The sequence below is a fragment of the Pristis pectinata genome, chromosome 17 (assembly GCF_009764475.1).
Source record: "Pristis pectinata isolate sPriPec2 chromosome 17, sPriPec2.1.pri, whole genome shotgun sequence".
NCBI lineage: Eukaryota > Metazoa > Chordata > Chondrichthyes > Rhinopristiformes > Pristidae > Pristis > Pristis pectinata.
In genome coordinates this window covers 25,245,896-25,272,511 of record NC_067421.1, presented here as the reverse complement: position 1 = coordinate 25,272,511, position 26,616 = coordinate 25,245,896, and the positions used below count along the sequence as shown (strand labels likewise).

Genomic DNA, 26,616 nt, shown 5'->3' with positions numbered 1-26,616 from the left:
GAGGGGAGGCTGGTGTCCGTAATGCACTGGGCTGTGTCCACAACTCTCTGCTGTTTCTTGCAGTCCTGGGTAGAGGAGTTGCTGTACCAAGCCGTGATACATCCAGATAGGACACTTTCTATGGTGCATCTGTAAAAGTTGGTGAGAGTCAAAGGGGACAAACCAAATTTCTTTAGCCTTCTGAGGAAGTAGAGGCGCTGGTGAGCTTTCTTGGCCATGGGTTCTACGTGATTTGACCAGGACAGGTTGTTGGTGATGTTCACTCCCAGGAACTTGAAGCTCTCAACCCTCTCGACCTCAGCACCATTGATGTAGACAGGTTCATGTACACTGCCCCCTTTCCTGAAGTCAATGACCAGCTCTTCTGTTTTGTTGACATAGAGGGCAAGGTTGTTGTCATGACACCATTCCACTAAGCTCTTTATCTCCTTCCTGAACTCCCACTCATCGCTGTTTGAGATATGGCCTACCACGGTGGTATCATCTGCAAACTTGTAGATGAAGTTAGAGCAGAATCTGGCCACATAGTCACGAGTGTATAGGGAATAGAGGGCTGAAGGCGCAGCCGTGTGGGGCATCAGTGTTGAGAATAATTGTGCCGGAAGTACTGCTCCCTATCCTCACTGATTGCTGTCTGTTTGTTAGAAAGTCAAGGATCCAGTTACAGAGGGAGGTGTTGAGTCCTAGGTCTCGGAGTTTGGTGACAAGCTAGATAATCCCTCCAGGACATCCTCCCTTTCTACAGCTGCGACACTGTCCCTGATCAGCAAAGCCACTCCCCCACCTCTTTTACCTCTGGCCCTGTCCCTTTTGAAACATCTAAACCCAGAATATCCAGCAGCCATTCCTGCCCTTGTGACAGCCAAGTCTCTGTAATAGCCACATCATCATAGTTCCATATACTAACCCATGCTCTAAGTTCATCAGCCTTGTTCCTGATACTTCTCACATTAAAATAGACACACTTCAACCCATCCAACTGACTGCAATTTTGCCCTTTCAACTGCCTGTCCTTCCTTACAGTCTTTGTACACGCTGCATCTACTTGTACACTAAATGCACCAACCTCTGACCTATCACTCGGGTTCCCACCCCCCCGCCAAACTAGTTTAAACCCTTCTCAACAGCTCTAGCAAACCTGCCCGCAAAAATATTGGTCCACCTCCAGTTCAGGTGTAAACCATCCCTTTTGTACAGGTTGTACCTTCCTCAGAAGAGATCCCAATGATCCACAAATCTGAAACCCTGCCCCCTGCACCAACTCCTCAGCCACACATTCATCTGCCAAATCAACCTATTCTTACCCTCACTGGCACGTGGCATAGGCAGCAAACCAGAGGTTACTGCTCTTGAGGTCCTATTTTCCAGCTTCCTATATTTCCTCTTCAGGACCTCATCTCTTTTCCTACCTATGTCATTGGTACCAATATATACCACAACCTCTGGCCGTTTGCCCTCCCCCTTCAGAATGCTGTGGACCTGATCCAAGACGTCCCTGACCCTGGCACCTGGAAGGCAACATACTGTCCAGGAGTCTCTTTCACACCCACAGAATCTCCTGTCTGCCCCCTTTGCTCTTGAATCCTCTATCACTATCACTCTCCTCTTCTCCTCCCTTCCCATCTGTGCCAGACAACCAGGCTCAGTGCCAAAGACCTGACAGCTGTGGCTTTCCCCGGTAGGTTCCCCCCCCCCACCCCAACAGTATCCAAAGCGGTATACCTGTTATGGAGGGGAACAGCCACAGGGGTACTCTGCACTACCTGCCTATTCTCTTTCCTTCTCCTGACAGTCACCCAGCTACCTGCATCCTGCAGCTTAGGAGTGACTGCCTCCCTGCAGCTCTTATCTATGAACTCCTCGTTCTCCTGTAGGAGCTGAAGGTCATCCAGCTGCATTTCCAGTTCCCTAACACGGTCTGTAAGGAGCTGCAGCTGGATGCACCTCGTGTAGATGTAGCTATCAGGGAGACTGAAGGTCTCCCAGAACTCTCACATCTCACATGAGGAACACACCACTGACCCTGGAGCCATTCTAACTACTCTAGCCTGGCACTAGAGGAGGGAGGGAGGGAGGGAGGGAGGGAGGGAGGGAGGGAGGGAGGAAGGAAGGAAGGAACTTACCAGAGACTTACCTTAGCCTCCTCTTGCCAAAGCCTCTTGAGCCAAAGCTTCTAGTGCTCCACTCTAACCCTGGTCCAGTCCCACAATGGCCACTAACTTGGAAGTAATGATGAGGCTAAAAATGTATGACGATTCTAGCAGAATAAGGCTTTCAAAAGTAACCACATAATTCCCAACTTACCTCTAGCACAATATTTCTGCACATACTAACATCTTGGTTAGGTACCCAATTATTAACAGCAAAGTCTTTCAGGCGTATTAATGTTCCATTTAAAGATCTCAAAATTATAGAAGTAAGGAGGACTGGAATCTGGAAGGAAGCCAAAATTAATTAGTTGAATATATCTAATTTTAGTATATAATCCAAATGTTTTCTTAAAGTCAATATAAGATTTTAACATTGTCGACTCATTACTAAAGTTCTTAGATTTAAACATAAAATGAAGTCCCTAAAACTGAAGAACAAAAATCAAAAATTCAGTTATCTCTTTAATATGTATCTTTTAAACATTTGAGATTGTTCATTTGTTAAAAAGTATCTTAAAATTGAATGCATCTTTCATATTATGCAGGTGGTAATTGCATTAAAAATATTTTCCTGTTGTATGGGCTTCAGCGCAATTTATAAAAATTAATTTTCATTAGAATGATATTCAGTAATACCATGTTAAATACAGAGAATACTTCTGCTTTCTTTAAATAAACAGTGGCAAACTGCAGTCCTGGTTATAGATCACTGAATAAATATTCAAGCAATGTACAAATTATAATAGTGGCATCCTTTCAGACTGCAATGCTGCAATCTCAGAGTAGCAGCAAGGAATCCAAATATTGTTGTCAGAGAATTAAAATTTCTAAACAAACACACTTATTGGTAAATTATCTAAAGTACAACAATCTATGAAACAACATTGGTCATTCTGGTTTTTGTCAGCTGGTTGATTATCCCAATCAGTATACAAACACATGTGGGCATTGTGTTGAACAGATGATTACCCAATATCTTAATTCTATTGTTGAGGCACATTTGTAATTTCACTGCTACTTTTGTCCATCATGAGCCAATGAAATTTGTGAGCTGAAAGGAGTTAAATTGAAAATAAATATGTGGCATCTATTCTTTCCCTCTTATTTGGCACAAAGTCAAAAGGAATTTCAGTCTGTTACATGTTTAATTTTTTTTCCAGTTCTAAAGCAGGTGGATCAAATGTATTACCTACAAAGTCATGAGTTACAATTTTTGTAAAATATTATACCGGAAAATTAGACAGCATGTGGTTAATACACCAACAATTCCATAGCACCACATACCGATGTGAAGAATGTTTCTCTACCATCATATATGTGATTTAGAACAACACTCAAATCAAACCTTTTCTCCTTTTAACCTAAATATGTAAAGATTCCAAATCAGGAATTTCAGTCTTCCTGTAACTTAGTTATATGGGATCAATAGTTCCTACAAGGCAACACTAACAAGCCACTAAAACAATTAACTCCTTTATTATGTTCACTTTTATAAAATGTAAGAACATAAACCAGTAAGATTTAAAAACTACATACTTACTCCACTATTCAAGTCTGCATTAGGGCTCTGAAAAATATATTGTATTTCCATATATTAGTTTCTAGATTAAAAAGATAATTTCAAAAAGTTTCATCACAAAATATATTCACAACTTAGAAACTGCCTACACATATGAGCACATTACATGGAGTCTTCTAGCTTAATTTATGAACTCAGAATCAGCTTCCCAGAGCACAATTGAGTAAATTGCTCAATACTTCCCATGGTCAATTGATAAATAAATATTGAGGTGCATACAGAACTTGATGAGTTAACTTAAATATGAATTGTTAGAATATAATAATGGCTTATCAATTAATACTAGTGATGAATACTGGCCCAGACTTTGGTAGGCCTGACCTACTGCCCACAATCACCACTTTTGGTCCCCCATATGCCTGTACTTACCTGGGCTGAATGTGGAGGATTTAGAATGCTAGCACCCCTGCAATCCCAAGGCCAGTGCTAAGATCTGAATAGTGGCTGGGCAAACACGGAGATTGTGGGAGCGGTATCTAGTGCTGAGGTCCCCAACCATGACAGAAGATAAAGCTGAGGCTGGACTTTGCAAACTGTGGCGACCACGAGGCATCTTAAACAGTTTTGATAACGTCTCTGGCATTCAGCCATTTAAAAATCAATAACAATTGCAATAAATATTTATTTAAAAATTGAAATAATTAAAACCTATTCTACAGATTAAAAACATTAAACAGAAGCAAAATATCCAAAAAAAAGTATCTTCCTCCTGTATCTCACTCTGTAGGCCAGTGCAGTGCTGGGAATCTCAGTAAATCTGGGCCCTACTGTTGGTTTCCATGCAGTGTCCAATAATGAAGCATTGTGACAGATGCAGCAACAGCTGACATTCAGTGAATCCTGAATTTCTGTACTTGAAGGTAAATATCTGATGTCTAGTACCTACAGACAGTCTAATCACTGAGCTCCAAGAGTTCTAATTGGAAATGCTACTAAAATTCAGTAACATTTATCCCATTATTTTGTATATTTTATTTTACAACCACCAATCAACATGAAATATCAAACTGTGAAAACTTACTGGAAGAATTTTAAAATTGAGGTAGTTGTTTATGCTTAATGCTGGAAGACTCGTGCAATTTGTTGATTTGTGTATCCTTCTACTGCAATGTGTTGTTTGATCTATCAAAAAAGCTATGATACAAAGAAATGAGAGTCAAATATCACTAAATAAAAAGCTCTATAGATACAGCTTAATGCAGAATTGTTTTCTTAGATACCCTGAACCCGTGGGATATGTGGGAAAACCAGTATCTCACTGACAACAGACTCAATACTGAAATTTCTCTGCTTGTGTGATAGTTACTAGAATTGACCAAAAGAGTTCAGGCTGGTCCATTCCAATGTAAATAATTTAACACCATGGCATTTAATAACAGCCAACTAAATGCCCTAAAATTCACTTGTACAGTGTAGAGTCTCATTCTTTTGAGTTTTAATTGTTGATGGTTGTTTCAAAATAAACAAATTATATGTTTTTTTGAAAACAGCTTTCTTCCTCATCACACAATCTGCTGGAGGAAGTCAACGGGTCAAGGAGCATGTGGGAGGAAAGGAATTGTCAATGTTTCTGGTTGAAACCCTGTATCAGGGCCTGATGCAGGGTTTCAACTTGAAACATCGATAATTATCATGTTGACAACGTTATAAACCATTTGTAATCCAATACAATCCTTAACCTGCCTAACTATCCATGAATGGATAATTTTTCTCATTGAATTTGTATTTTCTCAAAGGAATGTATATTTCTTGGGTATTTTGAAATATATCTTTAAATGCTTGCAATTGTCTAACCAGTGGTAAACCTTTCAACTTAACTTCACAATCAACCTTAGACAATGCATTCCTCATACCTACATAAGTGGCTTAGCTAAGCTTCTGTCTCTTGAATTGCATACAAAAGTCCATCATAATATGATTACTTTTTCCCCCCAAATGATTCTTTATATTAAAGTCTCATTGCACAAGATAATATCTGGGATAGCTGTTGCATTGTCAAAGCAATGATATATTGCAGTTCCAAACTACAATTTGCCAGATTGATTTGTTCAGTCTATATGAAGCTCAAACCTCCCATGATTATTGTGTTATCTTTTATACATACTTCTTGATCAATTCTCTCTCCCTACTAGCAGGGATGTTGTAAAACAGTACAACCAGTGTTTTTTGTCCCTCATCTTCTTTTATCTTCATCTATACTGATTCCACTTCCTGCTTTTTTGGGCTAAGATCATCCCTCACTGGTCTTTTGCCCACATACTATCAGGATTACTTTCCCTTTTGTTCTACTTTGTCTGTTATTTCTAATCGTCCTTTCTTGTTCTTTTCTTGCAGTCAATTACTGTCCTCTTTACTATTTACCACACTTCCTGGCTTTGTGTCATCTAAAAATTTAGCGATTTTGCCTCGTTCACTCACATCCAAGTCATTTTATTTTAGATATATATCTGCATGAACCCAGGAGGACACCAGTGTTTACCATCCTCCAGTCTGAGAAGTAACTTTATATCACATTTCTCTGCTTTCTGCCTTTACGTCAATTCCCTTTCCATGCTGCTAATGACCCTTTAATTCATGAGGCTTACATTTGTTAACAGTCTTTTGTTATGAAACACTTTCTCTTTAACAGATTCACACTGGCTCTCCTTTTATCAACACAAGTTTCTTCAAGTACTTATTAATGTTCTTCCTTATTACTGCTTCAAAAAACTTGCCTATAACAGAGCTTGAACCAATGGTTCCTGCTGAGTATCTTAGGTTTTTATTTCAGATGTCAAGCAACCATAGTCAGAGATACAACATGGAAACAGGCCCTTTAGCCCATTGTGCCAACCATCAACCACCCATCTACACTAATCTAACATTAATCCTATTTTCATTCTCCCCACATTCTCATCAAGTCTTCTCAGATTCTATCACACACATACTCACAAGGAGCAATCTACAATGGCCAATTAACCTACCAAACTGCACATCCTTGGGATGTGGGAGGAATTCAGAGCAGCCAGAGGAAACCCCTTGCAGTCTCCATACAGACAGCACTCAAGGTCATGACTGAACCTGGGTCTCTGGTATTGGGAGGCAGTAGCTCTACTAGCTGCTCCATTTTTGCTATTCTAATCTAGCTAACATTTTCTGGTTCAGATTCATTTAGTCTGATTCATTAAGGAGATATACAGTTCCTTGCTTGATTCACATAGGCCTCGATCTGCCAAAATTGCTTTCTAACTACGGAACATTAAGTGGAAGACCCACAGAAAGTTTGTGGTCAAGTGTAATCTTTTGCTGGCAGATTGTTCACCAATGACATAAAGTTCTGGCTCAATGTTCCAAAAAACTTAAAATAATCATCCCAATTTTATAATAACTGAATGGATTTTCAGAAATAGTTTATCTTTTTTAATCGTAAGCACATTTCAGTTGCCCTGTCTCTTACCTGCAGGGTTATTGTCAGTGCATGTAGATGTTGCCAGAGGAGCAGGAAGCTTCAGATAACCACTTCTGATTTTAATAGGCATACCATACTGAGGAACAAGAAAAAAAGCAGTGAGTAGATCAATATCAACAGATTCTGTTTTAAAAGGTAGGAAGAATAATAAATAAATTTGCATATGAAACAAAAACTATCCATGTAGTAGATAGTAAGGTAAAAAGCATAGGCTTCCAGAAAATATCAAGACAGGTTAAATAGGAGAAAAGTAGTAAATCTGGAGAAGTATAATCTAATGTATTAGGGAATATACAAAAATGACAGGATACTAAAGTGCAGAGGACTAAAGGAACCTAGATATGCATTTCTACAAGTAGATAAGGAGCATGAGAAGCCATATGAGATTCTTTCCTTCATTGGAAGAGGTGCAGAATGCAATAGGGAGCTCATACTAGTTAAGCCACAGAGTACTGTACCCAGTTCTGCTCACTGCATTACAGGAAAAATGTCCTAAAATGGGCTCAGAGAATGGTCTTCAAGTATGTTGCAAGGGGCAGAAAGGTTTAGTTATGAGGAAAGATCGACTAAACTGGAATTTTGTTTTTCTTGGGACAGAGGTGCCTGAGGGGAGATTTGCGTGGTGGTTAAATTATTAGTGGCCTATATAGGATGAATAGGGAGGATATGTTTCCCCTGGCAGATAATAGAAAGATTAGAGTAAAATTGAGGACTATTTTTCTCCCACCATAAAGGTGATAGGGTTCTGGAATTTGTTGCCCGAAAGGGTAGTTAAAACAGAAACTTAATTACATTCAAAAAGTGCCTGGGTGAGCATTTGGCATGCTGTAGTTTACAAGGCAATGGCCCAAGATCTGGGAAGTTAGATTGGTATCAATAGGTCTTTCTTATCTTGCATGGTCACGATCAGCCAAATGGCCATCTTCAAAACACTCTGGAATGGCATTAAAGGAGTCTAAATGCAAGACCTTGAACACAACTAATTGAGTGTTGCACATTCTTATGCTGGAAAATGTGCCACCTGGTACTCTTCTCCAGAGACTGGCTTGAGTAGGCAGCTCGATAGGGCCTGTAATTAGGGGAGAATGCCACTTTCTTCAACTAATCCCGTGTCCCTTAATATCCAAAAATCTATTGAACTCAGTCTTTAATATAGTCAGTGATTGAGACTTCGTAGCCTGTTGGGCAGAGAAATCCAAAAATTCACTACTCTACAGGTAAGAAATTATTCCTCATCTCAGTTCTGAATAGGCCAACCTCTTATTTTGAAACTATGACACATGGTTCTAGACACTCCAGCCAGGGGAAACATTATCCCTGCACCTACCCTATCAAGCCCTGTAAACATTTTGTACGTTTCAATGAGACCTTCTCTCAAATTTCATTCATCAGAGCCCAGTACTTGATGGGCGTTTTAATATCATCTGGCCAAACTGATCAGGGTTTCAGGAAAGCTGACCATAAACATGGAGAGAGGGGAGGAATGGGAGCATTGGAATCAAGATGGGAGACAGTGATGGTCAGAAAAAGCAGCTTAAGGGTGGGCAAAATAGTGAAATCATTGGGCTGTTGAGTGCAGATCAACAGTTGGGGTGGGGGGAGAAGATGGGGATGTTGGTAGGAAGCTGGTTGTGGATGGAGTTTAGCATTGGCCTTGCTTTATTAAGCTGTGTCCTTCTGGGACTGCCCTGCTCTGGGGGCACTCCAGAACAAAGTGTTTCCAAGTTTCCCTACACTGCTCCAAAAGAACAGGAAGGAAACAATGTCATCAGCTGCATCTCTGATGGAGAGATAGTGTTGTGGTAGCAGGGATGATACATGGTCTGAGTCATGCTTCTATGTTAGTTTTCACCATTTTCATTTTGAAATGGTTCTAAAGTTTACCATACTTTTTATCCAATATATTTATTGCTATTTTCCCATCTGATTTAAACCATAGGAATACACAAAATAGAAGGAAGAGTAGGCCATTCAGCCCTTCACTCCTGGACCATTCAACAAGATCACAGCTGATCTTAGCATCATTTTCCTCTACTAACCTCTGATCTGGTTAACCAACCGGTAACCCAATTTCTTAATGCTCCAGCTAAGGGAAACATCATCCAAACATCTACTATTTCAAGACTCTATGAATTTTAATGAGATCACCTCTCATTCTTCCAATAGCAAAAGAGCACAAACCCTGTCTGCTCCTCAAAGGACAATCACCCAATCACACTCCTCCCTCAGGAATTAACTTGAAGAGGAAAATCAAATAAACCACAGATTATGGAAATCTGAAATACAAACAGAAGAGGCTGGAAACACTCAGCAGGTCAGGCAGCATCTGTGGAAAGAGAAATAGTGTTAACATTTCAGGTTGAAGACACTTCATTGGAACTGTCTGAAAAAGGGTCATTGAGCTGAAATGTTAACTCTGTATCTCTTTCCACAGATGCTGCCTGACCTGCTGCGATTTTCCAATGGAATTGAACCATGTGTGTTTGGAGGCTGAGCTCAGGTTGTAGTTGAATCATATGAAAGAGTGGGCCTTACACCTTATACCTAACATCTGCAAAATAAGGGAGACACAAGAGACTGCAGATGGTGAAATCTGGAGCAACAATTAATCTGCTGGAAAAACTCAACAGGTCAAGCAGCATCAGTGGGAGGAAAGGAATTGTCAATGTTCCTGATACAGGGTTTCGACCCAAAATATCCACAATTCCTTTCCTCCCACAGATACTGCTTGACGCACTGAGTTCTTCCAGCAGATTGTTTGTTGATCTGCAAAATAAAGGTCTTCTACTAATAATGTGAGACTGCATTGAATTAAAGGCTTTACAAGGGGAAAAAGTCAAAACAAAAAAATAAAACAGTGAAACCTTATTTTTATGGCTTAGTATATTTAAACTAAGTATACATAGTTTACTTAGTATACTATGGCAGCTAATATCTGTTCCTAAGTCTCATTGCAGAGACAATTGTGATAATTCATAAGATTTATGAAAAATGTTTAAATGTTTAAGAAAAAATATTACAGATGAGTTTAAAATCTCTGTAACAGAAAGCTGAGCAAATTGACTTTTTGTTTCCAACTTATTAAATAAATCATAATTTCCTGAAGTTTAACAAATGAGTTCCATTTATTTATGTCAATCTTCACTTCTGGCTACTTTCTGAATTTAAATAGCTTTGCCATCTCAAAACATTCTTTTAAATTTTAATAAAGAACAATGTGATCCAAATGAACAATCCATGGGGTCCGGAATTTTGTATCTTGCATCAAAAATAAGAACAAATGAGCAATTTCAAGGAGCTTAATTGAAACAAAATGAAGGAAGTCTGAATCAAGGAGCCAAACTGCAACTGAATTGGTAGTGTTAGTACAAAACTAAAAAAAAGTGGAGACCAGAATAAAGGCAAAATTCAAACCTAATCGAATGTATTCATTTGCAAAACTCGAGGTATTGCTACCTGATAGCCACTTGAAGTTGAACTAGATGTACTTGTAGGTGATAGAGTTGGAGGTGCTTCAGTATTGAAGGAAAAACCACCAAACTGTTTCATTAAACTGTCAAAATTGCTAGTACTTGGCACTTCTGGGGTAAAAAAAGATGATCCTTTCTTGTCTGAGGATTAAAATACAAACATGCGAACAGAGAGAAGTATTTGTTAACTAGGATAAACATTTCAAAACAAACTTGCAAATGAGCAGTATACATTGTTATTCAGAAAGAAACTGTGAAAGCTATAACATATACCCTCATTTACAAAAACTGTAAACATTGATCAGATGTAATGCTTATCTTAAAGACACGAGACTGCAGATGCTGGAAACTGGAGCAAAAAACAAACTGCTGGAGGAACTCAGTGTCGAGTAGCATCTGTTGGGGAAAGGAACTGTCAACATTTTGGGTCGAGATTCTGCTCTCAATCCAAAATGTTGATAATTACACCCCCCCTCCTCCCTACCATCACAGATGCTGCTCAACCTGCTGAGTTCCTCCAACAGTTTGTTTTGCTCCAGATTCCAGCATCTGCAGTCTCTTCTTGCTCCGTGATGCTTATCTTTTCTAGTTTGTGCCCGGGATTACAAAAGATTTATAATGTGCTATTACAATTATTTAGGTTTTCATTAACTTTGAAAAATACATTTATAGTTCTATTTAGTATTAATACCAATAACTTGATCTAAATGAGTTTATTTGCCACATTTCATCAAATGATAGGAAATGTATAATGTAATATATAAACCAAGTTAAAAACTAACCCAAATAATAAAACAACAACAATCTGCTACCTGACTATTTGGAAGTCTCAATGGCATGGTATCTGGCTCACTGGGTGCTAATTCCCTCATTCCCTGTCACACGCCAGGATCTGGACCCCATGCTCCTTTCTGTTTCTAGCGCTCCCTTGAAACTCACCTGACTCTGCTTCCAGCATTCCTTTGAAACTTACTGGGTTCATGAGAAAAATTGTTATTGTTCTGCAATAACATCTAAAAAAAAGTGAACTAAAAGTTTCTTGTTTTTTGGAATCTTGACTGAAAAACAAAATTACTGGTCTCCTCCTAATTGTTTTTAAAGACCCATGTCAGGAGGTGAGAGAGAGCAAGAGCGAGAAAAATACAATCACATAATACTATCAGAATTTGGAGGCATGATACAAGCTATGTGCAGAAATTACTTCCCAAATTATTAGAAAATTCAATTTATTTTCACTTGGTCAGATTGAGCAAAGAACATTACAGTAAGATTTTTAAAATAATTTTTTCAATAACTATTTGGAATATATATTTAATAAATGAAGCACAAAATGATCAGGGATAGTGGATGAGCTTTTTTAAGTTTCCACTATAGATCTTATGTATGATCAGCTTTAATTCATTGCCATACATAAAAAGTTATGTGGAACTATTAATAATTATAAATTTTGAATTTAAGTGCCATATTACATAGCATTTTAACAAAACAATTATGAAAGTAGATCATACACTTACAGTTGTTTGTCTCAATGCAAAATATGCTGGGGTTGATCAAGGTCACAACTTTGCTATTATTTGTAGAGTACATTGCTGCATCTTGTTTGCAAAGTTCATAGTCACCTCTGCACAGAAATCAAGAAATGTTGATATTAATTATCAATTGACGTTTTAGATTGTTTTAACTCTTATGGAATAAATGGACATTAAGGGATTAAATAAATGTGGATGTAGTTTGATTGTGACAGGTTACCTAGTTCTGAAAAAACTTAAAATGAGAAAACACAGTAGCTTGATCAATAGAATACTAGGTTTCCAAAAGACCAGAATTTCTTTCACAATACATTACAACATTCATAATTAGTCACTCTCTGCTGGAGTATTTCCTGCATATATCTGTAGGTTGCTAAATGAGCACTTCCAAAATGTCCGGACAATGAAATTCAGCATGGTCTTCAATGCACTAGTATACCTTTCTGCCTTCTGAAAAACAGGCTGTCTGAAGATCAAGATCTCAAATCTGGTACAACGTTCATGGTCCCCAGGGTGGCAGTGATCCTGGCCTCCTATACGTTTATAAGAACTAAACTATTTACGGCAAGCGACTCAAAACACAGGAAAGATATCAGGAATGGTACTGTAAAAGATAACAGGAAATGTAAGGGTTAACAACTGGGAATGTAAAGGTTAATGGTGTGCAGCTATTCTTCCCATGGCATAATATTGCTTCAACCATGGGGTGACTATAGTTATGGCTACAAGTTTGCAAATATTGGTGAGAAACAAAGAAATGTTTAAGGCACATCTTGCTTTGCTACAAGTTTGCTGTAAGCAAGTGCCTTAGTTAAGTGCAACTTCCCGCGAAGTGGGTATAAAAGTAGGGACACTGACCGGTAGATCTCTGAGTGGGGATCAGTACAGAGCTCAGGTTACACTGTTTACTCTTTCTCTGTATCCCTCACTCCCGCTAATGTTAAACTAATAAAGCATTAATCGTATGTTCTTTGGTTCTGCTGTTGTTTGATTTATTACAGTGCATGTCGACTTTCACAGTATCCTATCCTACAGTTGGGGGGGCGGGGGGAATGGGGGATTGGGGGAGGCAAGGTGAGATGTCAAAACAAAAAGAGGAGCCAATGCAAGTCAGCAAGTAAAAGGGTGATGGGTGAGCTGGGATTCATTTCAGGATAGAATGGAAATAATAGTTTTTCATGGACTGGTTGGAAGCTCATCCCATAATCGATCAAGATACCAAGGTTAAAAACAGCCTGGCTTAACTGCAACCAGTTGTTGAAATGGAAGTCAGAAAACAAAATTCGTGATAGCAGCCATGAACAATAGCATCAATTCACCTAATGCCTAGTTAAGAAAATTCCCACTCATGCGACGTGATTTGGGTTTGAAATAAATAGTGATAAATCAGAAAAAGCAGAAATATTGAAAAAACAGTGTTATTGGTATACACGTGGAACCCAATGTGTTTTTGGATGATGTCAAAGGAAAACATTTAAGAGATAAATAGAATGGGTTAAGAAGAGACCTTTGTGTGTAATGTTAAGATGTACTACATAAATGCAAAGTAAATCTCTTTCTAATGAAATCCACTTGTCTATCACCCCTATACCCATAGCATAACATGCATCCACTGCTCTCAATGTAAAATTTCAATCATGTTCCAATTTTTCCACTGCCTCCTTTCATTTCTCTGTAACTTCCTCCTCCTGCCACCGTCAGCCCACGGACTCTCATGTTTCCAATTCTGGTTTTATTCTAAACAAGCAATTAACAACACCAGACTTTAACCTTGCCTCAGCTCATCCTGCCTCATTCTAATCCTTACCTTTGACATGTATAGATTTGACTACATCAATCCTCTCCTGTTATTCTATCCTGCCACTAACTTGTATTCATCTAAAATTCGTGTCACGGGTAACCTGTTTTACAATGGCTCAATTTTAAAATCCATGTCATTTTTAAATAGCTCTCTGGCCTCACATCTCTCTATATTCCTCTATCCCTATAAGCTTTCAAAATCTCTGTGCTCCAATTCCAACACTTTATCAACTCCTGATTTTAATTACATCATCAATGGTGACCATGCTTTTAGCTGCCTTTACTCAGAGTTTTGAATTCCCACTTAATGATGAAACTGCATTCAAGAGGTAGAAAATAATTCACCCTCCATTGCAAACACCTTAATTATTACAAAATAATTTGCCAAAAGAACTAAAGGACTTGTGACAGATTTTGCAGGTGATAGTAAATTGAGAGCTTTAACTTCACAACTGATATATGAATGCCATTCTAAAAATATTCATTCAGAAAAAAGATCCAGTTGGTTTTGAATGTCATATCAATTCTTCAAGCATTGGAAACTCCAAAAAGGATCATAAATGTTGACATGGAAAGCGGAAAAAAAACTAAGAAAAAAGTGCTGAGAGGAAAAGGAAACAAAAATAACACAGAAGAGTCTGGACAGCACAACACTTGCAGGGACAAGAAAGAATTAGATGTCAGAAAATGGGTGTAGATACTGAAGCAAAGGCACATAGATACCTTCATGGGTATCTTTTGTCAGTTCATTCCAGCTGACTGTGAAATAGCCTGTCAGAATCATGCATCATTAAAATTACATTTTGTATTGGTAAGATATGCTGTATTTATTGGAATATAAGTAGACATGCTGTAATTTCAATCCGTTCAAGTTTAGACAATAAATAAAATAACCCATTTCTCAGTTTAACTTACGTGACAATATGAACATCACAGGTTGAGAAGGTAGATAGATCTGATGCTTTACAGTCTGGATCACAGCAGCAATTTATATCACATTGTCCAACTAGTAAGTTACAGACACACAAAGTGCGAACTGAAATAACAAAAATATATTGCTGTTAATTTAGAACATAGAACACTACAGCACAGCACTGGCCCTTCAGCCCACAATGTTGTTCTGACATTTTATCCTGCTCTAATATCTATCTAACCTTTCCCTCCAACATAGCCCTCCATTTCTCTATCATTCATGTGTCTAAGAGTCTCTTAAATGTCCCTAATGTATCTTCCCCCACAACCTCTGCAGGCAGTGTGTTCCATGCACCCACCACTCTCTGTGTAAAAAAAACTTACCTCTTACATCCTACTTATACCTTCCTCCAATCTCCTTAAAATTATGCCCCCTCATGTTAGCCATTTTCACCCTGGGAAAAAGTCTCTGACTGTCCACTCGATCTATGCCTCTTATCATCTTGTACACCTCTATCAAGTCACCTCTTAACCTCCTTCTCTCCAAAGAGAAAAGCTCCAGCTCACTCAACCTATCCTCATTTAGCAATGACTTTTATAAATTAAGCAACTAGTTAATTAGATCTTGTACTGCTGGATTAAGGATAACTATTGGTCACAAACTACAATTCTCTAGGATCAATTACCTTTATCTGAGAATAGATAGGGTGTTGGTTTAATAGCCCATCCAAAAAGGAGCACTACAGATAATGCAGCACAGTCTTGGGAATGCAATGAAGTATCTGCCTAAATATATGCTCAAATGTTGGACTAAGTTTTGAACAAATAGTCCTTTTACACCAAGGCATGAGCTACCAGCTTTAAATGATACCTTAAAAAAAAACACTATATGCTTAAAATCCCATCCTTACTATTTTGGCTAATGCAGTATTTTTCCTTGCACATCAAATGCATATTATAGAAGAATAATATTTCTCTAAATTAACTATCGAATCTGCATTATGCATGCAAGTTGACATCACAATTAAAATGTTTCTACAAGTATCTGGGCTCAAAAATAAACAAGTACCTCTCAGCAGAACAATAGATAAATATATGAAACAAAAAGACCAGGTGTGTCTGATGCTGCAGATTTTGAGTGATATATATAGTCAAGGAAGAACATTACATTCCCTTCAAGAGCCTATCCAAAGGTCTTTCTCAAGCAAAGCAAAATATTGAAATAAAAATAGAAAAAAAATACAACACAAGAACCTAAGCAAATAGGAGCAGGAGCAGGTCATCAGGCCCTTCAAGCTTGCCTTCCAATTTAATATGATCATGACTGATCTATGCTAACCTCCTCTATGCCATTTCTCTACACCCATCTATTCCTATCAAATACTTACTCACCTCCATTTTAACTACTCTAGTGATCCAGCTTCCCCCACCCACCAGAGCAGAAAATTCTGGAGATTCACCTTGCTCTGTGAGAAGAAATGTCTACGTATTTCACTTTTAAATGACCAGCATCTTGTAGTTATGTACCCTTGATGGAGATTCTCCCACTAATAAAAACATTCCAACATCTTCCCTGTCAAGCCCCCTTAGGATTTTATATGTTTGAAATAAGGTCACCCCCTTCCTGCTAAACTCCAAGGAACACAGATCCAAACTATTTAGTCTCTCTTGGTAGGACAGCCCTGTCATCCCAGGAATTAGCCTCATAAATCTCCTTTGTACAGCCTCCAACATTACTACATTTCTTTTTTAAGTAAGGAGACCAGAACTGGATGCAGTATTCCAGGTGAGACCTCACCAACACCCTGTACAATTGCAACAAAACCTCCCCATTTTTAAACTCCAACCCCTTTGCAATGAAGGTCAAAATGCCATTTGCCTTCTTAACTACTTGTTGGACCTGCCTGATATCTTTTTGTGATTTTTGCACTAGAACACCTAGCTCCCTCTGTACTTCACTCACTTGCAGTCTCTCATTATTTATATAATAATCCACATTTTGATTTCTCTTACCAGAGTGCATGAACTCACACTTCCCCAAATTAAACTCCGCTTGCCAGTCTTTTGCCCAGTCACTTAATCTACTTATATCCTGTTGCAGAATTACAGTAGTCTTTTCACAACATACCCTTCCATCTATTTTCATGTCATTGGCAAATTTGGAAATCTTACCTGTTGTTCCTTCCTTCAGGTCATTAATGTAAATAGTGAACAACTGCAGGCCAGGAACTGATCCTGCAGTACTCCACTAGTTACGTCGTTCCAGTACGGAAGGACCCATTTATTCCAGCTCTCTGTTTTGTTTGAAACAGTCAGTTTTCAATCAATTCTAATACACTTCCTCTGATACCATTGGGCTTCTAATTTATGTACCAGCCTCTTATGTGGCACCTTGTCGAATGCCTTTTGGAAATTTAAATACACTACACCTACAGGTTCCCCTCCATCAATTTTCCCCATTCCATCCTCAAAGAATTGGAGCAAATTTGTCAAACAGTAATAGAAAGCCAATCAGGCAGCATTTGTGGAGTAAATGTTGGGGTGACGATACAAATGAAACATGACAGTGAAGGGATTGGTGAATAAAAGGTCCGACATATAGACAGGAGAAGTACTGCACTTGAAATGTGAAAAGTAAAGACTGGAAAAGCTGATTATCTGAAATGGTTGAACTCGAAGTTGTGTCCTGAAGGCTACAACACGCGAAGTGAGATGACGTGTTGTTGCTTCAGCTAACGTAGAATTTCACTGGAACAATTTAAGAGGCCAAGGAGAGATGGAAAATTAAAGCGCCGGGAATCTCCGAGTCACGTTTGCTATCTCGAATTCTCACACCAAAAGCGGGTCTTCCAGAATAAGTTGGCCAACATCTGCTCTGACGATACACAGGAGTCTGTGAAAGTCAATGAAGCCACTCTCATTAAAAGCAGGCAAGCGAAATAAAACCATAAACCTACCGTTTATGTTAAGATCCGGCAGGGTATTTGACCGGGGCAGGGCCACCTTTGGAGCCACTTGAGTGGTTGGTTCAGGAGGTCTTCTTGTATTTGTGGAATTTTCGACGCTGCCGGAGAGACTGGAGGCGCTCATTCGTTCCGCAGATTCATCAGCTCGCACTGTAACCACCGCATCGATCGCTCCACGGACAAGGAAACATCCCCAAAGCATCCACAGGGAGACCAACCATTCCATCGCCGTGGGCAACCATTAAACAACCGCCAACATCCGCTTCCTGTCGACCGACGGGAAGACTTGCAGAAACGTTCATTTACCACAAACGACACAACTCCCCTCAGCGATGTTGTAAATAAAAAGAAATAAAATGCAGCATTTAATTTAAATCTGTGATAATGCCATCACGTGGGGAATTCCTGTTCCTAATAAAAAAACACTTCGTCTGGAATTTTCCACTCCAGAACAGTTCGCGAGGAAATTCAGGATCGTCACGCAGTTTAAATTTCTGCGGGGGGGGGGGAATAACGGCCGGCGCGCTTTGGTGTTTGATTGACAGGTTTTTGGAGCGAGATGTCGGTCAGGCGGAGGCGATTGTTGCGTCAGAGCTGGGAATGACGCAGGGTCCCTTCCAGTGACGTTGCCAGGGAGTCACGAGAGCGGCGAGCTCGAGCTGCGGAGCGGGAGGTCGGTCGGGCGGGTTCAGGGAAAGTCCGCTGTGCCCTGGCGGCGAGGGCGTGTTTCTGTGTGGGGAAGATGGCGATCGTCAGGCGGCATTTCGACGGCCGGATCCACCTGAATCGGAGACTTTGAGTGACCAGAGTTTGATAAGCACGCGGTGTGGAGGGAGGAGAGCAAGTCGGGTCGGGTGTTGGTGCGAGTGAGTGATCGAGCCGGCGAGGTCTCTTCGTGTCGTCCCCGGAATAAGTCACAGTAGGCTGGAAGGTCGCTGACTGAGGTCCCGGGCTGCGGGGATGTTCTCGGTTTTGTCCTATGGAAGACTGGTGGCCAGGGCGGTGTTGGGGGGACTTTCCCAGACGGACTCTCGGGATTATAGTCTGGTTACGGCCAGTTGCGGCTTTGGGAAGGACTTCAGGAAAGGGATTTTAAAGAAAGGAATGTGCTACGGAGACGACGCATGTTTCATAGCCAAGCACAGGAGTGCCGATGTTTTGGGTGAGCAAGTCACTTCTATTTATTGATTTATTTTCGGTAAACTATAAAATGAAGAAAGGGAATGTTGGTATGAAATGAAAGCAAATTGGTTTTAGAGAGTCCAGTGTCATGGAAAAACCCAAAGGCCTGCTCGATATCGACGCGTTTAGAATGACTAAATTTAACCAATTATGGTTGTAAACTCTAACGCCGTCTAAAAATGCATTTTGTCTTTAAATGACCTGTTAACCGGCAAGTCACTAGCCGTCGGTCGAGTCGTGGGGCCCTCTTGTTCATTGCGTAGGCAAAGATTTCATGTAACATTTCATATACGCAAACTTTAACTATTTCCCACTCTTGCCCGCTCTCATTGGAATAATTTATGGCCCAAAATATTAGAAGCTTCTAATTGGCTGAACCAGTACCCACCTACCTTCATCCAGATTATATTCCTGCCTGAGATGTAATTGTGCCGGGATGTTTGTGTGTATATTGTAGTTTCCACGCATAGCCTCAACGTCTTAACTAAGATGATATTTCAACAGTAATAATTCAACCAACCTATTTCTTCATTTCTGAGTATGACTTCCGCATTTATAAATTCAAATGAAGCAGCCTGCATGTTGGATATCAGTTTATGTAACTTCAATGAGAATGCAATCTACTTTAATGTGAACGCGAATTCCTACAACTTTGTTACGAAACTTCATTTGAATACTTCGATTAATTGCATTTGATCCACTGAGCTGAATTTGCGGCCGGAGGCTCCCACTGTTCTGCCGGCCTCGTTGCTGCGGCCCTTCCGCAAGATGGAGCAGTCTGCGAGCCCTCGCTAGGCCGCAAGCAACGGAGACGAACAGACCGCCTTGATGGCCTTCTGACAGCCAGTGTTGTCATGAGTCTTTTCCATTGTTTCTGAATATCTTTGACATTTACAAAACTTTGAAAGACATTTGGTAATTTCATTTAAAATTACATTCAACATGTAAATGAAAACAGAATTAATAAAGCAACTTGGGGGAGGCTTTCCTTTTTGAAGGTCAGCAACCCTTAAATGAACAGGGCTGTGTTGGATGGGTCAGCTTTGATCTGTATAAGGCTGAGGGGCCAGATGTAAAATCCCTGGTCTCTGTATTGAGTGCAGGGTGGAACAGGAGGTCTGAAGCACTTGATTTCTGATGTGTTGGATTCTTTGATACTGGAGCACACAGGCTGAGAAGTCTAGAAGTCACTGACGTGCATACTGCAGCTCGCTGGCGATTCTTTATGAAACTGTTGGTTTGCTGTCAGTACAATCTAGCAATGGTGTCAAATTAAAAGAAACAGCAAATTATGTTGCAAGGCGTTTTAAATTCATTTTCAGGATCTGGTGTTGCTGGTGTGGCAATCATTTATTACCCTTGAAAGTATGGTGCTGAGCCACTGCCTTGAACTGCATCAGTCCTTGTACTGAAGGTATTCCTACAGGGCTGTTGGGTACAAAGTTCCAGAATTTCAACCTAGCAGCAATTTCAATGTCAGGATGGTGTATGAGCTGAAGAGGAATGTGCAGGAGGCGGTGTGCCAGTGCACTCACTGACCTCGTCATTGGTGATGGAGTTTGCAGGTTTGGGAGATGCTCTTGAAGTTACCTCTGTGAATAACTGATGCATTTTGTAGATGTACGTACTGAAGCCACTATGTGCCTGTGATAGAGAGAATGGGTGCATATTAGGCAGGCTGCTCTGTCCTGAATGGTATCAAACTTTGAGAGTTGCTACTGTCTCATCCAGGTAAGTGGGGACTATACTATTGTGCACTTTTGTGCCTTGTGAATAGTTGAAAGGTCTTGATGGTGTCGCTCACTACAGGAAACTCAGCCCCGACCTGTTGTTATCAGGGTATTTAGCATTTGGCCCAGTTGAGTTTCTGGTCACTGGTGACCCCCAGGATATTGATGGTGGGAACTAGGTGATAATACCATTGACTATCAAGGATAGGTGTTAGACTTCCTTCTGTTGGAGATGGTCAAACCTGGCACTTTGGCAAGTAACATTCATGGTATCATTTAAGCACCCCCATGTCTGAATTTTGTCTAGATATTGCTGCTTACAGGCATGGATTCCTTCATTCACTGAAGAGTTGCGAGTGGAATTGAACATTAGTCGTTGATGTGATAGAGAACTGCAGAATGAAAACAGGCCCTTCAGCCCACTGAATCTGCAAACATTAATCATCCTTTCTGCTAATCCTGTGTCGATCAGATTTTTTTTTCCATGTTCCCATCAAATTCCCCCTAGACTTTTGCATTCGCATACACAGGTAATTTATAGTGGCCAATTGGCCTGTCAACACACTTGTCTTTGGGATGTCGGAGGAAACTGAACAGCCCAGAGGAAACTTGCTTAGTTACAGGGAGAACATGTCTGCACTATGCAGACAGCATCAGAGATCAGGATTGAACCCAGGTCTTTGGTACTGCAAGACAGCAGCTCTACTAGCTTTGCCACTGTGCTGCCCAAATTTTGCAATCATTGGCAAACATCCCCACTTCTAGATAATAATTTTGGATCAGGGCCTTTATGGTAGAAGACACTAAAAAATATTCCCATAATCAAGGGGCTGAAGAAAGGAACTTAAAATTAGGTAAACATAAGGGGCTAAAGGCTAACAAAGATGTTCTACCTCCTGGCGTTTTAAAGGAATTGGCTGTGGAGATAGTGGACACTTTGGTTGTAAACTATTAAAATTCATTAGATTCAGGGGAGATCCAAGAACTGGAAAATTCCAAATGCAACACTTTTTAAAAAAGAGGCAGAAAGTAGGAATTTATAGGCCTGTTGGCTTACCATCAGTTGATAGCAAAATGCTGGAATCGGCATGATTTTTGATAGTTTTATGAAAAGTGTCACGAACCAGCAACAAAAGAAACACACTGAGCATGATTCAGTGTTAAAAACTATTTTATTAATTACTACTTATGATAATACGTAAAATAAAAGTAAAAATGTTAGTATGTTAGAATTCAAAAATGTTAAACCTTGAACATTAACCCCAAAACTAAACTCGTCGTGTGTGTGTGTGTGTGACAAAGTCCCAAACTCCCAGTTCCGGAATGGTTCTTAAAGTTCAGTTCCGCAAGCCATAAGGTGAAACTTGAGCAAGGGCTTCTTCAACAACCACCGTTGTCTGAAGATAAGACGTAGACATAGAGAAACATAGAGAGAGTACATATGAAATCCAGATGTTCCACGATGGAACCCAAACGACACTTGTGTTTACTCGGTAGTGACTTCCTCACCCTGAAAAGCATCCGAATCGTGGTCATCCACACACACATATACCTGTTTCCTTCTACAGGTCAGCAACAAAGTGAACTCCACCGGATTAATTCCATACATGGATTTCAGTGGCAGACACAGTTATTGTTTCTCATCCATCGATAGAGAAAACTAGCAGGCTGGTGTCTCTCTGTCTCTCTGTCTCTCTGTCTCTCTGTCTCTCTGTCTCTCTGTCTCTCTGTCTCTCTGTCTCTCTGTCTCTCTGTCTCTCTGTCTCTCTGTCTCTCTGTCTCTCTGTCTCTCTGTCTCTCTGTCTCTCTGTCTCTCTGTCTCTCTGTCTCTCTGTCTCTCTGTCTCTCTGTCTCTCTGTCTCTCTGTCTCTCTGTCTCTCTGTCAACAACGTCATTACATCCTTTATCTTCTATTGACGTAAGCACGCCCCACACACACTCTCTATCTTAAAGGGACTTTCACTGAGTCCGTAACACCTCCCACCTAAAAAAAATTTTTCCCAAGAAAAATTTAACCGCGCATACAGTTAGTAATGTTAATGATTATCATGTTACACAACTACAGACTATCAGATTAGTACAGATACATGTTTCCCATTTAACATCGGGAAAGACAATCAGCAATCACATTGTTATTTATCATTTCAGCATAATAATGTTCTTGTTCATTTGAAATGGTTCCTTCTTGAGTTAACAAAGGAAAAGGTGCTTCATAACACTCATACACCCTTCTCCTTTTTGGTGCTTGAAATATTGCTTCTGCCATTGTACCTAGGAATCCTTCAGAACAGCTTCAGGTAACAGGGTGGAATCTCAGGACGAACAGACCGGCTCCTTTCTCACCCCAGCTGCTTGTGCTCCATCCTCTTCAATTCCATCTTCTCGCTTGGGGTGCGAGCAGTCCCGGGTTCAGATCCCGGACGAGCCCCCAATTTTGTCATGAACCAGCAACAGAAGAAACACACTGAGCATGATTCAGTGTTAAAAACTATTTTATTAATTACTACTTATGATAATACGTAAAATAAAAGTAAAAATGTTAGTATGTTAGAATTCAAAAATGTTAAACCTCGAACGTTAACCCCAAAACTAAACTTGTCGTGTGTGTGTGTGACAAAGTCCCAAACTCCCAGTTCCGGAATGGTTCTTAAAGTTCAGTTCCGCAAGCCATAAGGTGAAACTTGAGCAAGGGCTTCTTCAACAACCACCGTTGTCTGAAGATAAGACGTAGACGTAGAGAAACATAGAGAGAGTACATATGAAATCCAAATGTTCCACGATGGAACCCAAACGACACTTCAGTGTTTACTCTGTAGTGACTTCCTCACCCTGAAAAGCATCCGAATCGTGGTCGTCCACACACACAAATACCTGTTTCCTTCTACAGGTCAGCAACAAAGTGAACTCCACCGGATTACTTCCAACTTCCATACATGGATTTCAGTGGCAGACACAGTTATTGTTTCTCATCCATCGATAGAGAAAACTAGCAGGCTGGTGTCTCTCTCCCTTCTCTCTCTCTCTCTCTCCTTCTTCTCCTGACTTCTTCAACAACGTCATTACGTCCTTTATCTTCTATTGACGTAAGCACGCCCCACACACACATACACACACACTCTCTATCTTAAAGGGACTTTCACTGAGTCCGTAACAAAAGGAAATAAAGTTTGACAAATTTGCCCGAGTTCATTTAGGGTGTAACTAGCATGCAGGTACAACAAGGTATTCAGAAGGCTAATGGAATGCTGGCTTTTATTGCAAGGAGTAGGGAAGTTTTGATGGAACTCTAAGGTGTTGGTGAGACTGCACCTTGAAATCTGATCGCAGTTTTTGTAAAGAATTTGCTGGGGACCCTCCTATATTCTGCAAGCAAAAAAAAAACAGGAGGAACTCAGCAGGCCAAGCAGCATGTGTAGAGGCAGGGATGGTTGAGACTTTGCATCAAGACTGAGAATGTAGTGAAATGAGAGCCAGTATAGATGTGAGAGGAAGAGGTGAGGCAGGGGCTGGTGTTAAGTGGAACCGTGAAGAGGGGATGAAGGGCGGAGTAGACATGGGTGACTAGTGGGTGATGGGTAGAAACATAAGGAGAGTGAAGAAAAGAAAAGGGTGGGCCAGGAGGGATGAGACGGTGGAGGTAGAGAAAGGCTGGAAGGTGATTAGTGGAGATGCAAGAAGTTGCAGAAGCTGCAATCCAATAAATAAGAGAAACAAGGAACAGATGATGGGCAGCTGGGACCAGCTGTGAGAGGAGATTGGAAACCCAGTAGGTTAAGAGTGTGGGCGGTAGGCAGATGGAACCAAGTGGGAAGGGTAATGAAACTGGGGAGGGAGGTGGTGGCTGGGGGACTGTTGGAAAAAGGAGGGGAGGAGAGAACCTGGGCAGATCAGGAGGAGAGAGAAAGGCATATGGGGTGGGGGGGGGTGACCAGAAATTGGAAAATTCTAGTCTGCATTTCGCTTCACCCTGGCAGTGGAGAAGGCTGAGGACAGATGGGTCTGTATGGGAGGGGGAGTTGAAATGGCATGCATCCAGGAATGCTCCATTTTCTTTATGCAGAGAATGGAGGGATATGGACTTGTGTAGGCAGAAGGGACTAGTTTAGTTAGGCTTTTAATTACTAGTTTAATTAGTTCGGCACAACATTGTTGGCCGAGGGCCTGTTCCCATGTTGTTCAGTTCTGTGTTCTGTCCCCTCCCAGCTGGTTCCACGCATCACCTGCCAGCCCCTGTCTTGCTCTTCCCCTCACTTCTTTATAGTTGCTCTCTCCCCTCTACACTCAGTCTTGATGCAGGGTCTTGACCAGAAACACCGACCATCCCTCTACCTCCACAGGTGCTTCCTGACCCAAGTTCCCCCAGCAGTTTGTTTTTTTTTGCTCCGGATTACAGCATTTTCAGTCTCTTGACATCCTCCTTTCTTGTTTTTTGAAGTTCGGTCTGTTGACCTAGTCCTATCCCACTCCCTCAAGGTTCCATACTCGTGGACCAATTGTCCTTGAGAAGCTGATTTGAATCTGTTCACAGTGTGATCTTTATTTATCACCAATCATGAATTGCCCTTGATGCCCTAGTTGTTTGGGAACACTGTTGTATATCTGGAGTCAGAACAGGTAAGGATAACTGGCTTCCCTTCTTGATTAATGAACCAGGTGGATTACTAAAACAATCCAGGGTAGTTTCATAGTCACCAGTAGCTACATAATATATTTTTATGTTATATTTAAATTGCCATTATGAAATTTGAATGTGTCTGGATCATCAGTCCAGGCTTCTGCGTTACCAGCCCAGAATCCTATTCCTCTGTGCTCCTTAATTGCTGCAATGATCTCCATATCTTCCACAGTGATTCCTGTGAGTACCAATTTTGTGCCCTTTAGTCCACTTGTGTACATACTGTTAGTAGATAGCTCAGTTATATTTACTTAATTTCTTTACACAGCTTTTGTGTTTTCCAGGTTGAATGTTTCCAACTACAGTCATTCAAAATAAAAACAAAACATTGGAGACGTGCGGCAAGTTTGGCAGTAGCTGTGGAGAAGGAAAGAGTTAATGTTTCAGTAGATGTCCTGTCATCAGAAGCCATTGGTCAGAAATTTATGTTCTGATGAGAGGTAATTTATCTGAAACAATTCTTATTCTCTCTCCGTAGAAGGTGTCTGACCTAAGTACTACCAGCGTTTTGTTTTTATTTTGTTTCCAGCATCTGCAAGATGGGTTTCAACCCCATTTTATGAATGCTTCAGATTGAGATTAAAATGCTTAATGATATAGTCAAACATTGTTGCTGACTGAAAAAAAAAACTGGTTTTCTATCAAACTTGTGTATTGTCACTGCATGGTTTTCTATTTCAGTAGCACTTACAGCTGTCTGTGGTGCTGTAATGATTTTTCTGTCCCCAACCCCAGCTTTCTTACCATGGTGAATGAGTCTGTGGCACTCCACTGAGCACTGTCTGCCACTTTCAAATTAATCTATTTATTCCTAATCTTTTCCTGTTTGCCTATCAGTTCTTTATCCATATCAGTATGTTATTCCTCAATTCTGTTGCTATATTGGAGCTTGGAGTTAGGAAACCTAAAAGATTTGGAGAAGTTTGTGAAGGTAGTACTGATGGTAACTCTACACTGCTGTAAGTAGTCAATATCTCTGAAGCGTACAGGAAAGCAAGGATCACTGCTGCCTGGTGGGCCATAAACTTTGTGCCAGATTTCTGCCTTTGCTGAAAGCTAGTTCCTGAGATATGAAGTGATCCAGATTCTTCCAGGGTCTTGTCATGAATGTCTAATGTCAAGCAGTTGTGCTGTGTAGCAGTGCTGGATTGATTAGAGAATTGTTTTATGGACAT

General features: G+C 40.4%; 2 protein-coding genes across 2 annotated transcripts in view; one reads left to right on the top strand and one right to left on the bottom strand.

The window, feature by feature from the left end:
* Positions 1-18,186, bottom strand: part of LOC127579377 (tectonic-1-like) — a 34,193-nt gene extending 16,007 nt beyond the window's left edge. Inside the window, exons 1-8 of the mRNA XM_052032129.1 lie at positions 17,846-18,186; positions 14,892-15,012; positions 12,162-12,268; positions 10,634-10,788; positions 7,166-7,253; positions 4,751-4,863; positions 3,691-3,717; positions 2,305-2,433 (exon numbers count right to left, since the gene is read on the bottom strand). Of these exons, the coding sequence (XP_051888089.1) occupies positions 2,305-2,433; positions 3,691-3,717; positions 4,751-4,863; positions 7,166-7,253; positions 10,634-10,788; positions 12,162-12,268; positions 14,892-15,012; positions 17,846-18,080 (975 nt within the window). The 5' untranslated portion in view covers positions 18,081-18,186. The remainder of the gene's footprint in view (positions 1-2,304; positions 2,434-3,690; positions 3,718-4,750; positions 4,864-7,165; positions 7,254-10,633; positions 10,789-12,161; positions 12,269-14,891; positions 15,013-17,845) is intronic.
* A 196-nt stretch (positions 18,187-18,382) lies between these two features.
* The window catches only part of LOC127579630 (protein phosphatase PTC7 homolog), a 33,343-nt gene continuing 25,109 nt past the window's right edge, over positions 18,383-26,616 (top strand). The window contains exon 1 of the mRNA XM_052032520.1: positions 18,383-19,016. Coding sequence (XP_051888480.1) covers positions 18,815-19,016 — 202 coding nt within the window. The 5' untranslated portion in view covers positions 18,383-18,814. The remainder of the gene's footprint in view (positions 19,017-26,616) is intronic.